The following is a 17,151-nucleotide window of genomic DNA, read 5'->3' as shown; positions in this document are numbered from 1 at the left end:
TTCTGGCAATTGTTTCAAGTGGAAAAGTGCAAAGATAAAATATGAGCTCTATGAGTCACTCAGATTTGCAGGACTCACTGGACCCTAGTTCAGCCTGGAGTAATAACAGAAAATGCACTGTCTGCACTTCTCCCTCATCTGAACAGCAGCAATAGATCTTTTGCTGAGGGCTTTCAGCTAACAAGGGGAAAACAAAGGGACTGAAGAATGAAGGCTTTTTCTGTAGGACGTTTAAAGGAGTGACTGCAACCCAAATAAGCTTTGAGGATACCTAGGTAATCTACTGTGTAAAAAGAGAGGCCAGAAAAAGAGTTTGTATAACAGAACTGCCAACAGCAGAGCAACAGAGAGACCCAGCCATGGTGTCACAAGCTAATGGAAGAGTAAAAGAGGGTCTCTATTACTTCATCTACCTTAATATTAACATCTATTAAGTACTTAGGGTAATAAATTATCATATCCTGTCCTACAAAACCTCGGCAGAATAACTGAACTATAAAACAGGATGTTCTCTTCACTTGTTGAAACACAAATGGAATCTGTCCCAGTCACAGAGAAAACATGAAAAGGGCATCGTGTGCATCATCCCACTTGTGCTGGGTTCTGTGCAAGAATCAGGAACAGGGAGTGAGAGAGGAACACTTCCCCAGCACAGCTGCAAGGAGGGCCAGGGAGATTTGCACCACACAACACTCACAGCACATGCCTGAGTAGCTACAACTTCCCAGTGAACCCCGAGACTCTGCCTGGACACACACTGTGCTGTGCTTCAAGGCTGAGGAGGAAGATGACAAAATATTTTATTCCAATGCAACAGCAGTGAAGATGGGCAGGGAGAATAAATTCACTGAAATGCAGAACTGGAATTAGCAGATGAAGGAGGAAAACAATCCATAACCAGGAACCACTGCTTCCCTCTCTTTCTTGCTGCTCCTTGGGTTTCACTTTTAATGCAAGATGAAACCAAGAAGTTTTCACAACTGAGATCTCACACAGCAGAAAGCTTCCTTTGGCAGTAAGTTTTTGAATTTGAAAGATACCTTTGCTTTACAGTAATCTTGCAGGAAGGAGCTGTTTGGTGCAGATGTTTAAGATTCCATTTAAAACCAGTTTTTAAAAAAAGTTTTTGTTATTTTCTTTCTCTTTCAGTTGAGTTCTTAGAATGTTATTGCACTATAAAATTGTTTGCAAACTTTAATTTCCTCTTATTGTCTTTCTCTAATATTGACTACTAGGGAATAATGAGACATTTTACATCAAAGTATTGCCTTTAAGGGCAAACACTATGGAACCAGTGAAAACCCAAATTTTATGGGTTAGGCTCTCCTGTGGCAAAACCATCAGAAGGACATGGACAATTTACGGAGCTCTAAGACATTCCATATGACTTTTGTTGGGGTTTTTTACTGATGCTTATGTCCTGGGGTTCAAGGATGAGTTACTAGGATGAAGTTTTGTGTCTAGATTATGTTTTTCCTAAGAAATGCATTTTTACTTTATGCTGGAACTCTTTGGCACCAAAGCAGGTAAATTATTGTTCTGCCCCAAAAGCTTTACAGTATAAAAAATTATATTATACTGGAACTTAGCATTTCCACTTCTTGTCAGAAAGACTTTTTGTGGAACCACACAACTGCTGGATCCTTGTTCATAGTTTGTGCATTAAATGTCAGCTGTTGTGGGAGAGGACTATACTGTGAAGCTGTATTAAAACCAAGAGTTTGTCCGCCTGCAACAGAGAACAACATGACCTGTGGTAATACAGAGCATAGCAGACATGCTTTAAATTCTCAGGAGGGTCAGGAACTTGCTACAAACATGGTTTTGTTTAGAAATTTACAAGCCTGTTTTTTTCCTGTCAGATTGTGCAAAATGCTACAAAGATACTTGAACCTGACTGATCTTATCTTGGAGGTAATTTATGCCTTGATCCTGATGAATATTCTATACTTTCCCGTTCCTAAAATCACCAAAAATTGAAAAAAACCTGCAGGAAAAAGCTCAGTGCACTGCATGTTACTTTGCTCTTGTTTCAGCAAGCATAGATAATGTACTACACAGCACTCTACTTTACATATGACAGTTTACTGTCCTATGCACCTTTACTTTACCTGAGAAATGTACCTGAGTGTGTTTACTATACCTGAGAGAAATATTTAATCCCCAAATTCTTCTAAAATATTGAAAATTCCATATCCCACTGCAGACCGTGAAGTACTGATACACCAGAAAATGACAGACATGGGAGCAAACAGCATCACCCTTAAAGTGCTGGAAGATCATTCCTGAGCCTGGGACCCAGCTCACCGCACTTCACAAGCCAGCCTGCAGTGCACTCCGAAGCCTTTGTGTTACTAATGGAGGAAATAAATAATAACAAGGTGCGAAGGCCAGTCCTCAGCCCTGCCCACGCGTGTCGGCGGGGGCGCGGCCCCTGCCCAAAGCCCACGGCCCCGCGAAGGACCCACGGCCCTGCAAGCCCTCGGCCACCGGAGCTGCGAGGGGGGAGCGGGGCCCCTGGAAGGGGCTGCGGGCCCCGGGCTGACAAAAGGGACCCGGGAAGGGCCCGCGGGGCGGGGCGGGGGCCCTGAGCGGCGGGCGGAACGGCAGGCGCGGGCTGGGCGTTTCGGTCGGCGGCGGGGCCGGTGCACCAGCGCGGCTGCCGCCGTTCCGCGGGCGGGGCTGCCCGGATCCAAGATGGAGGCGGCGGGTAGAGCGGAGCAGGAGATGAGCCTGGCGGCCCTGCGGCGGCACGACCCCTTCATCACCGGCATCGCCGACGTGACCGGTCAGGTCGCGCTCTACAGCTTCAGCCCCAAGGACAACGAGTGGGTGAGTCCGGTGGAGCGGGCCCGGCCGTGCCCGCGCCCCGGCAGCTGCCTGGCCCGGAGCGTCCGCACGGGGCCCGCGCGGGGCTGCGCTCGCCCAGGGGGAAGTTTGGGGTTTGGGCGCGTTCCCCCCGCTTGTGTTGGGGGAGAGAAGGAGACGAAGAGAGGAGGCGATAGGGAGAGGAGAGGAAGAGGAGGAGGTGGAGGAGAAGGGGGAGGGAGAGGAGAGGAGGAGGAAGAGAGAGGAGAGGTGGAGGAAGAGGGAGAGGCGAGGCCGTGTGTGCGCTCTAGGAGGCGGCGCCGTCTCCCCTCTGACCGGGGCAGCGCTGGGGCTGGAGGGCGCTTTGGCTCCTGGTGGCCATTGACTTTTTCTCTTTTTTAATCGTACTTCGTTGTTGTTGCTCGTGCCTGTTGCACAGAGCCCTTGTTCAGGAAGAGGGAGATTTAAGAGATGTTAGTGTTCGTCATTGCATTAAAACACGATATTGGCTTGACCACCGGGTTCATCACAGAGCTGTAAAAATGGGAGTACGGGGAAGTTCACGTTGTCACGTGCAGCCCTGGAGCTGCACGAACTTTCTGCGTTCGTGGGTCACCAGCCCGTGGTGAGGGTCGCTCTGGAAGCTGGAGTGTGAAACAGAACCATGGTCCATATCGTGCTGTGCTGGCTGTGCTGCTGTTGCTGTCCTTGGAGTAAAACTGAGGAACAGAACATGTCCGATATTTAGAGATTTCCCCGTGAGGCTCAGCATGGGAAGGTTGTGGAAAACTGTGTATCACATCGGAAGATTGAGAGCATGAGCAAAATCTTTTGGAAGGGGTTTAACTTCCTAAACTTTCTAATAAAAAAATTAGGTAGTTTCTGAAAATAGGAGATTATATTTTTTAGACTTATGATGTCGAACCTTATGGAAAGATAAGGCTATTGTAAGTCTCTGTAATTAAAACACTATACAAAACCTACATAACTGTGTGAACAAGCAGATCCCTGAAGTGCATTTGTTGTCTTTTGTAGGAGAAAACCGACATAGAAGGGACCTTATTTGTGTATAAAAGGTAAGGGTTGGTTTGTTGTTTTGGGTAGGTTTTTTGGGAGAGGGGGGATATAGTGGTGGTGATGTTTATTTTGCTTCCTTAAGAAGACAAACTCCAGATGGCTTCCTGCAGAGCTTTCATACTCGGCATTACTTACTTGTCCAGCTGTTAACTGCTGCATACTCATTCAAAAAGAATAAACTCTGCACATGGGTGAATAACTCTGTCAAAAGTCCCTAAAAGTACTGCTGAGAAAGCATAAAATTTGAATGCTACATATGTACCCACATCAAAAACTAGTTTATTGGGCTTATTTTACTAATCCAAGAACATTTGTTAGTGTTTTGAGTTTGTTAAATGTCAAGTCTCCCTTTGTCTCCTAAAATCTGTGAAGTTGATTATGAAAACAATAGAGATGAGAAATTAAATAATCTGTTTTAATTTACTCCTGGAAAATGGCATAAATTTTTGTCAGTGGATGAAGTTGCCCAAAAGGTGGAGATCTCATAGTGTCTGGTTTTGGGGGCTATTTGATTTCCTCATCAAAGCTGTGAAAGAAATTTCCAGTTCTCCAGGATGGGTAAAAGGAGTGAGGAGGAAAACCAGCACATAAAATCAGTCATGAGTTCAAGTTTTAAATTACAGGCAAATAAAAAAAGTGAAATAACACTTTGTTGAAGGTAAGAAATAGAAATAATGCGGACTTAAGCCATCCTGAAGCAGACTGTCATAGTTTGGGTGTTACAACATTTTATCCTGGCACTATGTAGGGATTTGAGTAACCAGTTCCTGGTACTTTAGTTCCCAGCTTGGAAATACTTAGTGTAAGAAAGTGAACCAAACTTAAAAAAAACTGAACCAAAACAAACACCAAAGCAAAAGCTTTCAGTGTCACTAGCTGATGATTTCAAACAAGTTCTGTGAGGTGCATTAAGAGACTAATTTGTGATGGTAAGAGTTGTTTACCGTGTGCTTGGAAGCTCTTGATAGATTTTTGTTGATGGTCATTAGGTAAAGGTGGCCATATTGTTACAGAAATCTTCATATTTACCAGCTAATTGTGTCTGATTTTAGCCTGCCTTCATTGTGCTGCTTTTGTTGATTATACACCAGCTTACAGGCACAGTTGAGTGCTGACAGGACATTCATGGAGCAAGAGAAAACAGATCTAAAGCTATCTTGAACATTCAGTGCTTGTTCAGTGTTTTCTTTTTCCACCTGGTGTCCAGCAAAAATCTAGATAATAAAAATTGCTTCACTAAGCAACACAATTCTGAATAATTTAATATGTACTTTCAGGACACTGAGTTAAGTCCTTGTTTCCAGAGTCTCCCTTTAGGAAGAAATTACTGTTTATGCTTCCCCCTGTAAATGTATTTCATGCTATTTAAGAGAGCAGCTCTTTTTTATTGTCATGTCTATTTACAGTAACGTAGTGATGCTGTGTAAGTGGTTTGATTTTTCTCCTCTAATCAAAAAGTTCTAAATTGCCTCAAAACTATCTTATGTCAAGTATTGAATACATTTGCATTTTAATGGTGGGCCTGCCCTAGTTTTTTTGAATAGATTTTTCAGAGGCGTATCTTTGATTCAGCAGTTTAGCAGTGTAGAACTGTAATGTTAATCCTAATCCTGCTTTGAGGTAAGTGTAATTTGAAATGGAAATTAGGTGGCATGCCAAGAAATGGCATAGAAAAACAACTGTGAGAGCTTCAGGACTGCTAAAGCTTCACATAACAAAGCAGCAGAAATTTGAAGATGAATTCATAACTTGGTTTCAGAAAATTACTTACGTTGATGCAGGTATTCATCCTTGGTTTTGTTTTAATTCAAACAACAGGTCAGCTTCTCCTTATCATGGTTTTACGATAGTGAATCGACTGAATATGCACAACCTGGTTGAACCAGTAAATAAAGACTTGGAGTTTCAGCTCCACGAACCTTTTCTTCTCTACAGAAATGCTAGCTGTGAGTATAACTTTCTCTAATCCAAATAAACTTCAGGTTCAGTTTTATAATCTAGATCACTTCTGATTGCTGTGATGTCTGTTTCAAATATAATGTAACGGGGCAGGTTCCAGTGAAATATCTGATGATGTTTTCTGTCTACAATGCTAAATTTACTTCAGGTAGCTGTGCTATTATATTATGATTACTGCCTGCTTTCAATAAAAAGAGAATATACTATCAAATTCAGAGCAATATTGCTCTGATCTTTTTAATTATTGATCTGATGGGTTTAATCTAAACATGTCTCCCTCCTGTCAGAATGTCCCCTTGAGTTAAGAGATGGGAACACTGCTTTGGCTATGCTTTGGTGTACCTAATAGACCAGCCAAATGTTAGTCCCTTCCTCTTTTCCCCTTGGAAGGCCTCTGGGATCTGTAAGAAGTAGGATAGATCCATCATGGTGACAAAGAACCGACTAAGGCAGATGGTCTCCTCTGTTTCATAATCTTAGCAATCTTCTTTCCATAAGTGTCATGAAGAGGAAAAAGTCAAAACTGGTCAGTAAACTGAAAAGTCTAGGAGATTAGGGAAGTGACTGGCAAGAAATTGGGAAAAGTACTGTATTGAGTTGGGTGTTTAAGCAGATTGCTTGGTTTGGAAGGAAGAGGAGCTGTAGATGGAGGTGGTAGGGATAGGATGGACCTTAAGGTGGGAGGAAGGAATTGCAGCTGTGAGATTGGTGACAGAAGTGAAGTAAGAAGTTGATTCATTTGTTGGAACTGCTGATGGTATAAGGAAGCAGGAGCTGCTGTGGAATTACCATGGTGTATGCCAGTGACTAGAGGATCACTTCAAGGAGGAATCATAGAATCATTTAGGTTTGAAAATACCTTTAAGATCATCACACCCAACTGTTAATCCAGCACTACGCAATCCCCCACTAACCCATGTCCCTCAGTGCCACATCTACACAGCTTTTAAATACCTCCAGGGATGGTGGCTCCACCAGTGCCCTGGGCAGTCTGTTCCAGGGCTTGACAGCCCTTTGCATTGGGAAATTTTTCCTAATACCCAATCTAAACCTCCCACAGCACAACTTGAGGCCATTTACTCATCCTATTACTTGTTACTTGGAGGAAGAGACCAAGCACCACCTTGCTACAACCTCCTTTCAGGTAGTTGTAATCAGAGAAGGTACAGGCTGTGTGTGAGTTCATTAGAAACCCCTAAAGCCAATTGTTTTCCTCTCATTGATGAAAGCTCTCCTTTTCCTGTGGGACACTAGTGTATAAGATCTGTGGGAGGCTCATGGGATTTAGGATAGAGATGACATAGAATAGTACAAGGAAGGGAGGAATTCATACAAAGGTGAGCAAGGGAAAAATTACAGACTGGATGTGGGAATTGCCTTCTGAAGTAATCAAGAGTATTATTTTTTTTTTCCTCTCATTTTTTTCCCATTGTCATTTTAAAAGACTTGGGTCAGAAACTATCCTTTCTTTCATTCCCCCATCCTGTCTCCAGTGATTGCAGATGGAAAATGTCCAGTTAGTTAGTATGTCATTAGTTATTTTCTCAGGTGCCACAAATAAACTGCAAATGAGTTTTTGTGCCCTCTGATAGTGCTCAGTTTGTTCAAATACAAGTTTAAAAGCATTGAAAATGGCATCTAAGCTTTTTATTCCTTATAATTTCCACACCACTAAGTCCCGTACATTTTGCATTAAGTTGTTTTGTTTTGGATTATTTTCCTTACACGAGGTTTTCCAAATTTTATGTCCTCTGAAAGAGTTAGAAAACAAATTATATGGTTGAATTGTGCAAAAGCTGTTTGCCCCTATTTGCATAGTATTTGTGAATTTGCAGGCAAATTTGGATTTGCGGACAAATTTCAACATGTGTATGTTTTATTTGTATGGGCAGATCAGGGGATTCTCGTCCAAGTTCTCTTCATGTGGAAGGATCTCCACTTCCGCTCAGTTGCCTGCTGGCGTGAAAAACCTTTGCATTTTTGGAACTAATTCAAGTCAGAGCTTTAAGACAGTGGTTAATATAATGTGTATCTCCAAGGGCTTAATGTCATGTGTCTCTAATGACTTAAGGTGAAGTTCTTCTGAGATCCCTTAATGACTGAAAGAGGATGGACTGCTAGTTTGTGTAAGGGAAAGCTGCCTCTTACACAACTCTGTGTCTTGTAGAGTGGCTTTTATTGTGTCCTTGAAGAAACCTACTGCCATCATTAGAAAGCCTTTATGAGTAAGTTGCCCTGTTAAGGTTGCTGAGTGATTGAACTGCTGATTCTGTTTCTTTAGCTTACAGATGGGCGATGGCTCGGACTATCCAGTAGAAGCCTAAAATCATGTTAATAATGCTGTTTGGCAGAGACAAAAATACCTTGTGCCTCTTTAGTCGTGTTGTAACAGGATCAGTAACAAATAGAGATTGGTGCTTCACCGGGCCATGCTAGAAACAGTAGAAGATGATCAAAGCAAAATTATGTCACCACATATTTGGGGAAGGTTCCATGTCAACATTATTTATAACTGAGTGTGATACTACTGTTTTACAAACTTCATGTTTTCACTTTGTTCTGGAATTCTGTCTTGACTTAAGTAGATAATAAGGCCAAATCTGTTCCACGCAGCAGATCAGACCTCTGGCATTTCTGTCTTCAGCAGCACAAGAGCTGTTCTGAGGACAGCGAGTAACCTACTCCAGTCTATGCAGAGCTGCTAACGACTTACGTGAGGAACTTTACAAGCAGTCTACAAACATTATTTTTGCTTGGCTGGAGGCTGTAAGAATGATTTGCCTGTCATACTAAATCATAATATTTTGGTGGAGTTTTACTGTTCTTTTGTAGTTTGATTTCTTCAAATACTCTTCCTATACAATGGAATTGTTGGTTTGCTGCATATCAGAACTTACTTTGTTAAGCTGTGGGCATGAGATACTTTATCCATTTGCACAGAGGCACTTCCATACTCTTAGACCAAGCCTAGGTAACTGCTGTTTTATTCTTACGGGAAATTACTGATTTTCACAGCTCTTGGAGGGAGTCCTCCCATTTTTGCAGGGTGGGGCATGAAGGAAACTTCCATGGGCATTCTGGAAGGAGAACAGACCAAGTGATACAGTACCTTTCTTATATCTACATTTTGCTGTTCTCTGAGTGAAATGGAAGACACTTAGGTCAATTTGTTATTCATTATTCTGTGAGGTTCCCCTCCACCCCCCAATCCCAATCCTGTCTTTTCATATTTCAGCTTTTAATGGGCAATCTTTCCTCACTCCAGAATTTTTGTTCTCAAAATTATTCTGGCTTCTTATGGTTCCAGCCCCAAAAGAATATCAAACCTGAAAAGTTGGATATAATGCTGCCCCAAAACTTACAGCATGTATTTGTGGGAATAAGATGCTAAAGGAAAGATGATAAAGAGGGTGTGACTAAGAAGCTGTGAGAAATTATACTACTTGCAGTGGTAAATAGAAAAAAATGTATTCTTGTTTTTATTGTTATAAAGAATTAAAGAAAGCAAGTATCTCCAAACATGAACAGATTAAAAAAGTGCCAAATTGAAAAGAGATTGTTTGACTTATGGTAACATTTTAAATTTAGAATTACTCTCAAAAGGTAAAATTTTTGAGATTATATGTCATACTTAATGTGCCATTTATTATATCTTAGTCTGGAATAGGTATTGCCAGGTATATTTGATCCTTGTTGAACTTCCCCTCTGGACACATGCACATTCTTTAGAGTATTCAGATTATTTGTTCATGAAACACTGAATCCTGTTGACCTATTTTTTTTTTTAAATGAACCTAAGCTTGTTTTCTCTTGTCTGTGTTTTGTGGAAAGCATGTTAAACTCTGTTTTAAAAAATGCATACAATTCACCCAGTAACAGTAAAAATAGTCCAGTCTGAAGTTCAGTACTTCCCTTCAATCTGTAATATGAGAAACTGGAGCTGTTAGTTAATAGTTTGCTTAATAATTGAGGAAAATCTGTTGAAGTTTTAAGCAATGGTCAACTTACCTCTTAAAGTCTGCAGGAAAGATTCTCCTGAGCCTTTCTCATTTACAACTTTTCCTTTGTATCGGTTGTGTTGGTCTTGATTAAAAGGGTTTTTAATCCAAGCCAGTTCACTTGGGAGGTCAGGCAGGCTGATTTCCATGGTGCTGAAAAGACAGATGTTTAGCATAAAAGTTGGGTATTAAAATAAATGGTCTTTGTTCAGTGTGGGGTTTGTGTTTGTGGTGGTGTGGTTTTCTCCTTGCTTCTTATTCCTGTCCAAGGTAAGAGTTAGTAATACAAAAATAATGGATTTTTGAGAGGTTTATACATTTAAGTGGAAAACTCAGTTACAAAGTGCTGTCTTCTGGGCTTGTTGTGTTATTGATAAAAACAACTTGTATCCGGAACAGCGAAAGTGAAATGAGTTGCATTAGAAGTGTTTCAAAGAGCTCCTGCCTGGTTTCAAAACTGGTAAGGAAAGTCTCTTGTTATCACACATGTTCCATTAAGTGTAACATATCTCTGTGATTGCTGAGGCTGCCTGGCTCTCCAGCAAGCACATTAACCCGGTGCTTTAGTCTGAGATAAGAAAGGAGCCTGTTCTTCATATCTTCATAGCGGAAGAAGCAATGCAAGCTGGAGGAAGGGAAGAACGACTGAAAACTGTAAAGAAGTTCTAAAAATATGTTGTTTGACCTGAAGGATGGCACTCTAACTGCAAGAGGTTTTCTTCTGTGGTTTGGGTTGCAAAGCAGCAATCCCTCTCCTTCCATATAATGCTGTCAGATGGCAGTTTGTTAAAGTGTTCCTGAGCTTGGATACTATTTGGCACCTGCTGAATTACTCCATGCTCCTGCTTTGGGATTGTGCTGTGAGCTGTATTTGTGAAATGGCCTTGGGTATTTAAAACAATGGGAAAGGAGGAACTTTTTCCATTCATTCTAATGGTTTATAAATCTATGTGGCAGGCTAATACCTACATTGAGGAAATAAATATGAGGAGTGTCAGTGAAGATGATACTAGAGCTGACTGACTGAGGAGAGGTGGCATTTCAGCTGACATTGCTACTAGAAAAAATACAAGCTTTAAGAGAGAGCTTTATGTCATTTTGCCTTAAACTCTATTTGAAGTGTAAAATGATGCATACATGTGCTTTTCTTTATGGGAGTGAGATCGGGTTGTTTTCCATGGTTACATTTTAGGAGGTTTTTCAAAACACAAGTCCTTTTCTTTCGAGAGTTTGAAAGACTCCACTTCCAGTTGTTCTGCTTCATTGTATGGCAACATCTAAATTGGACCTGTAAAATAAAAATTTCTTCTCCCTTCTACCAGCTCCTCCAGATAGTTGAGGGAAGTTTTAAACAAATCATCTCTTTGAATGAGTTAAAGATGCATTTGCACAAATGGCTAAACTGCTTTAGGGAAGGGAGTGACAGTGCCTGGAATCTCCAAAACTGGCAGTGCTGATGAGTCCATGTGCACTTCCTCTGGCACACAGTTCCACTTTAACAGTTTTACCTTCCTGTGTGTCCTGAGCTTCTTGTTTGTGCTCTCTCTTATGCTCAGGTGGCTTTTGGGAAGCTGATGCAGAAACAGGATCAAAGAGCTGGTGTGGACTAAAATGTACCCAGTTGACATAAGGGAGAGGAGCCACTTGGGGTACAATGGGTTAACAAAGTTATGGGAATGTGAGGGTGGGGATGCTGCCTCTTGCTACTACAATTTGAGTGTGCAGCTTCGTTTTATGTTGCCAAAGATGAGGCTTCTGTCTCACAGTGGCTATTCCCACTCTTAATCCAGATTATAGAAGAGTCCAAGACCTTCCTTTTGGTATTATTCAGCTGTTAGGCTTGAGCAGGAAGTCTTCCATAATCCTTCTGTTCTCTCAAAAGCTCTTTGGTTTTCCATTTCAATTTTAATCGGGTTTTAAGGATTGATCCAGACAAGTTTGGAGAGAAGTTGAGTGTTAGGTGTTTAGATAAATATTTATGGGTCAGTGTTTCTAGCAAAAATTACATATGTCAGAGAAGAACAGAGATAAAGATAATGGATGACTTCTTTTAGTTTTATGAAACCTGATTTGTCTGTGGTATGGGTTACTCATAACTTCAGGGGTGTCAAAATGTAGTGTGAATCCTACTGAAAGATTTGCTGCTGCTGATTACAAACTGCTGTTACTTGATTGCTAAAGATGCTGCCCAGCATTCAGTGTACAAAAGCTGGATGCAAAAATGAGTCACTTAATTCAGTGGCTTCTGTTGGATGAAACTTGCATGAACTACAGTAGAAAGGTGCCATCAGACATAGGAATGTTCAGCTGATGTTTAGGCTGGGTGTAGGAAAAAAAAAATCACATATTTAAAAAGAGTTGGTAAGAACCAACTCTGTGCTATAAGGATGTTCACAATTGAAGCTGCACACATGTAAGAAAGTGCAGTGTATATATAAGGAAATACATATCAAATATTAGTAGTAATGGTATTGGGGGATACACACATCTGGGGAAGGGAGCTGAACTGGCAGTACATGAAGCCTCTTGGAAAGAGGAAGGTAAACATTCCAGCCTTTTGGACTGTACCTGCATTAATGCCCGAGTTAGTTTGTAATCTGCTTTGCATCTTTATAATATTGTTAATGTTTTGTAGGGACTCCCTGTGATTGCTTGCCAGTAGTACAAAGTGGAAAAAAGCCTGATACTCTACACCAAATTGAAATTTGGATCTACTTGTGGTCTTGTCTAGGCCTGTTTCTGGCAGAATTGAGTGTCACTTTTATCATTTGTCCCATTATTATAAGTTCCCTATCTTCATTTCTTCAGCAAGTATACTTTTGAAGCAACTTTCTCCTCTTGGCAGTTTGTCTGATAATGAAGTCAGGGAAGGGAAACAGCTTTTCTTCAGTGCTAAAACATGAGCTACTTCTTTAGTCATGTAGCAGACTGGAAACTTTGTGGGCTTCTATGCAGCAAAAAAATCCAGTTGTATTAAATTGCAAAGTTTGATAAAAGCATTTCATAAGCATTGGCTACATGTATGAAATGCTTTTTTATTGGCTTATATCTTTTGTGCATTCGTTTCTTTGTTTACGGCTTGGAAAGCTTTGTTATCTATCACTTAAGCTGGAACCTCTAAAGAAACAAACACCAAAACTAATACAGCTGTTATTTAATAAAAGAAAGATAAGCCAAGAACTTCAGTTTGTTGTAGGATATTTTTCTAGAAATGAGTGACTTGTTGAGGATTTTGGCCCAACAAAGTACACCTGGGGTAATTCGAAGGGCCAGAGAAAGTCTGGTAAATAATTGCCCTCTGTGTCATGGTTTGACATCATTTTGACTGGGTTCTGATTGAGGTTTTTGATTATTTTGAGAAGGAAGAAAGTGAGTAAAGAAAAAAAAGGATTTCACTGTGAAATAAAAATTACCTCTATCTGGAAATGGCTGAGTAATTTTTTTTAACATTCCTTTCCTTCACTTTAAGTGTATTTAGAATCAGTTATTTCAGCTACATAAAATCATTGACATGAACTGCAGTATAAAGATGAGTTTTAAAAGGCTGAAAGTGTCTTTTTCAGAAATTAAAATACTTTAATGGTAACATATGTAAAGTATCCAATTGCCTTTGACATTCTTGCACTTTATGCCTTGACAAACTTCATAGGTGAACTAAGATTTAAAATAATCTGCTTTGTGGGCTGGATTCAATACAATTCTGAAAAAAGTTGTGGAGCTTTGTGGTGTTGGTCCAGCTGTGGGGGCAGTGAGGAGATGAGCTGGTGTGTGGGTAAAGGCCCCTTGGAAGGATTGCTGGGGAAGGAGCAGCTCATGGCACTACTGATGAAGTTTCTTCCTCTGATGAAGGCTCAGTGGTTGAGCTCCAACTCTGCAAACTTTCAATGGAATTTTACTTATTCTAAGAGCTAGAATGAGGCTGAGTGTCTTGCTGAGCTGGAACCCTTTTGTTCTCATTGCTTTGTCCTTGATACCTTCAAAGAGCAGGGGTCACTATGAATTTAGTTTTAAGCTGCTCCATGAATGTGACAGTGTGGTGGGAGCTTTGGTACTGCCTTCTTCTGGAGAGGGACCTTCCAGAGAGACTCTGACTGAACTGTTGTACTGTAATTCAAATGTTAATGTTAGTCTTTGAATTTGACAAATTTAAAAATCAGTGGTTTTTTTAAATGGATATTCCTTGGCCTAGTTTAAATTATAAAGTCAGTAATTCAAAAAAGGAGGTTGCAACTGTAGTGAGAAGGCACCTGCTGGTTAAAACTTCATTTTCCTTCCACTCGTATTTACAAACAGTATCAAGATTCTGTAGTTCTTCCATTTAACCTGCCTGAAGTTGTATTTATGTTTGTAGATGTGCTATTTCTGATTACTTTATAAATAGTAGGTGGTGACACATAATATTTCAGTGGAAATTGATGGAAATATATTGCAGATCTAATGGACTACTGGGTTTTTTTGCTACTGATTTAATTACTTTTTTCTTTTTTGTGTGTGTTACACTTGCTTTTTTTTCTTGTTTCCTAGTGTCAATTTACAGTATTTGGTTTTATGACAAGAACGACTGTCATCGAATAGCAAAACTCATGGCTAAGTAAGTACTGGGGCCTTATTATTCTGTAAGTCTTTTAGAACTTATTAAATGTGTCTGATTCTTTCCTCACTCTCCTGAAATGGAGGAATACAGCATTCTTGCTCATACAAGTTTTTTTACTAGTGAAAATTATAGTTTTGTTTTTAAAAAAACTGCAGCATTATATTTTCAGTTAAGTGGTAAAAAAAGGAGTTGAAGTATTAGTTGGCATTCTTCAAATAAAGGAAGTATGAGCACTGTTTATTATTTTACATTCTATTTTGTGTGGGGATGCTGGCAAAAGATTTTCTAATGCAGAAAGTGTAATGAAATAAATAATGGTTGGGTTTTTTTGGTTGGTTTTGTGGTGAGCTATTTTTTTGTTTGGGTTTTTTAAGACTTAGTTGTTATTCCTGACTAAAGTGAAGAGGTTGGAGAATAGTAGGAAAACTAGGTAGAATCTTCTAGAATTATAGTGGGTTTAGGAGAATAAACAAAACTGTGAAATAATAAGAGCTTGGTGGTGCTAATTTCTGGATTTTTTGGTAGTTACTCTTGCTAAAATGCAAAATGTAGATGTACTGCCCAGGGTATCTTCTCATCCCTTATGCTCAGTTTTGCTCCTCTTCACTATCACATTGCTTTCCTGAACCCTCTTATCTCTTGCATGCCTTCAGCAGCATGTCATGGCTTGCCAATCAGGCCATCTTGAAGACTTGCACAATTTAAATACATGGAAATATATAATATTATATGAAAACTAGTCACAACATAGACATTTTAAGCTGAATTCTAATTTCTTAGTGTAGGGGGTTTGGTGTGGGTTATTTTTGCTTTTTATTATTATTATTTTCTCACAGAAGGAGTGAGAGAGAACACAAATGGCAGATATTGATATCAAGATCTTTCTAAATTCTTTTTCTTTTTTCTCATCCTGATCACCCCATTTCCCACTTCTATTTTTTTTCTTCCCAGTTATGTTGGACTTCTTACTGTTATTTGGTTTGTCCATATCTAAGGATTAACTATAAGGAATAATGGAAAACAATTGTGTGAAACTGACACTTGGATATTGTTACCAAAACAAATAACAAAACATCTATTGCCTCTCCTCTGTATAAACGAAGCATGAGAAGGACATGGCTTCCTCTTTTTAATGCACCTTTTGATCTAACACCATTAGATAAGTGTTTGAAGTGTGAGGGAGAGCTGAACCCTTCAAACTCTACCATATTCTTATTCTACAGTGCAGATCTAAGTTTCAGACAGCAAACTTTCAGACACCTTGTGTCCATTTGGTGTTAAACTGGTCTGGTCATTGTAGCACAAGTGATGGGCTACACATACTTCAGGAATCTTAAAAAGTGCCCTCAGGTAACAGATCAGTCTAGCCATGGCACAGCAGTCCCTAAAGCACGTTTGCCTTTTTTGCTGGATTGCAATATTTACATTTTCTTCCAAGAGTATTAATTTTGTTCCTTAATTTTTTGTCTTTGGGGTGGAAATTTGGATTTGCACCCTTAATCACTGATAGGAAAGAGTGTTGCCTTTATAGTACCTCAGCACTTTAAAAACATAACCATAAAAGGTTTCAAGGAGATTTGCATTCTCTTCCCTGCATTTGACTTGACCTTATTGTGCCAGACTGAGTTAAGATTGCAGGCCATCCATTTATATTTTGGTAGCTTATCATTGAAAAGAAAAGTAAATTAGGTTTTGTAATCACAGATTTCACTTCTTACGTTCTCTCCCTCCCCCTGCCCTTCTGTGAGGTTGTGCCAGGTATATTTTCAATGCTATAACTGCAGATATTCTTAAACAAACCATCACAGCAGCTACTGCATCCCTGAAGGAATGTGTGCCTCTTCCACTATCTGATACAATGGAAAGAAACAGCAGGCCTTGCTTAAAAAAGATTTAATCCTGGATTGCACACAGAGCATGCTCAGTGTACAGATTTGCATTAGTTGACTTTTTTCCCCCAGGAAAGGTATTTAGGTATTTGGTTTACAGAAATCTTTTTTTCTCTTTTCTTTAAGAATCCTAGAATTTTCTGAAATAAAAACATTTCATGGGAGTCATCAAACTCCTGATTTCAGGAACAATTAATTTGTGTCAAGTTGACTGATTGATTGATTGAATGTTGACCTTTCTAGAAGAAGTAGGACAGAAATTGGAGGGCTTCAAATATTTCAGAAAACTATTGCATTCTGACCTATGAGTTTGTAGGGAGGGTTATTTTAAGCTTAGTTTATAAGCTTGTTTTATCCTGTTTCAACAGTCAGACCCAAAGTGTCTTCTGAGATACAGGCAGCAGACTAGGATTGGGACAGTATCTCAGAATTCTGGGGATAAAGTTTCAAATTTTATTTCATCACCACCATTGAAATGTAACCTGCACAAGACAGAATATGGAGTTTGAGCTATTAGACAATTACCTAGATGAGAAGAGAATTTGTTATTCTTCAAAAAGAAAGTAAACTTTAAAAAGGTAACAAACACTTCATCATGAACAAGAGAAAAATATTATGAACTGTTTTTCAGAAATTTTTGTGAAACATTTCTGTGAAATGGATGCACTCCTTGAAGATGTTTTGCTGTGGGATCAATGAGTACTGTTTTCATGGGAGGATGTTTTATTGAAACCTTCTGGGCCAACTAATTAAGGCAGAAGGAGGGTCTCAAGAGTGAAGCCTTTGCTTTGCCTGCCCAGAATCTTCCCTTTAACTGAAGTGTTTC

The 17,151-nt window shown here is 39.8% G+C and overlaps 1 protein-coding gene and 1 long non-coding RNA gene across 4 annotated transcripts in view; one reads left to right on the top strand and one right to left on the bottom strand.

The window, feature by feature from the left end:
* Positions 1 to 17,151, bottom strand: part of LOC109143341 — a 53,923-nt gene that overhangs the window by 20,894 nt on the left and 15,878 nt on the right. The window contains exons 3-4 of one of the 2 annotated variants that reach the window (XR_005602961.1): positions 9,853 to 9,995; positions 6,476 to 8,921 (exon numbers count right to left, since the gene is read on the bottom strand). This is a non-coding gene — a long non-coding RNA (uncharacterized LOC109143341). Of the gene's footprint in view, positions 1 to 6,475; positions 8,922 to 9,852; positions 9,996 to 17,151 lie in introns of those variants that run through there. The other variant, XR_005602962.1, reaches the window with a different exon arrangement.
* The window catches only part of DCP1A (decapping mRNA 1A), a 32,219-nt gene continuing 17,723 nt past the window's right edge, over positions 2,656 to 17,151 (top strand). For both annotated transcript variants that reach the window (XM_039558970.1, XM_039558969.1), the window contains exons 1-4: positions 2,656 to 2,832; positions 3,844 to 3,884; positions 5,704 to 5,831; positions 14,367 to 14,433. In XM_039558970.1, coding sequence (XP_039414904.1) covers positions 2,698 to 2,832; positions 3,844 to 3,884; positions 5,704 to 5,831; positions 14,367 to 14,433 — 371 coding nt within the window. In that variant the 5' untranslated portion in view covers positions 2,656 to 2,697. The remainder of the gene's footprint in view (positions 2,833 to 3,843; positions 3,885 to 5,703; positions 5,832 to 14,366; positions 14,434 to 17,151) is intronic.

The sequence above is a fragment of the Corvus cornix genome, chromosome 12 (assembly GCF_000738735.6).
Source record: "Corvus cornix cornix isolate S_Up_H32 chromosome 12, ASM73873v5, whole genome shotgun sequence".
Lineage (NCBI taxonomy): Eukaryota > Metazoa > Chordata > Aves > Passeriformes > Corvidae > Corvus > Corvus cornix.
Note: the sequence above shows the minus strand (reverse complement) of the source record. Positions and strands in the feature narration are given on the sequence as shown.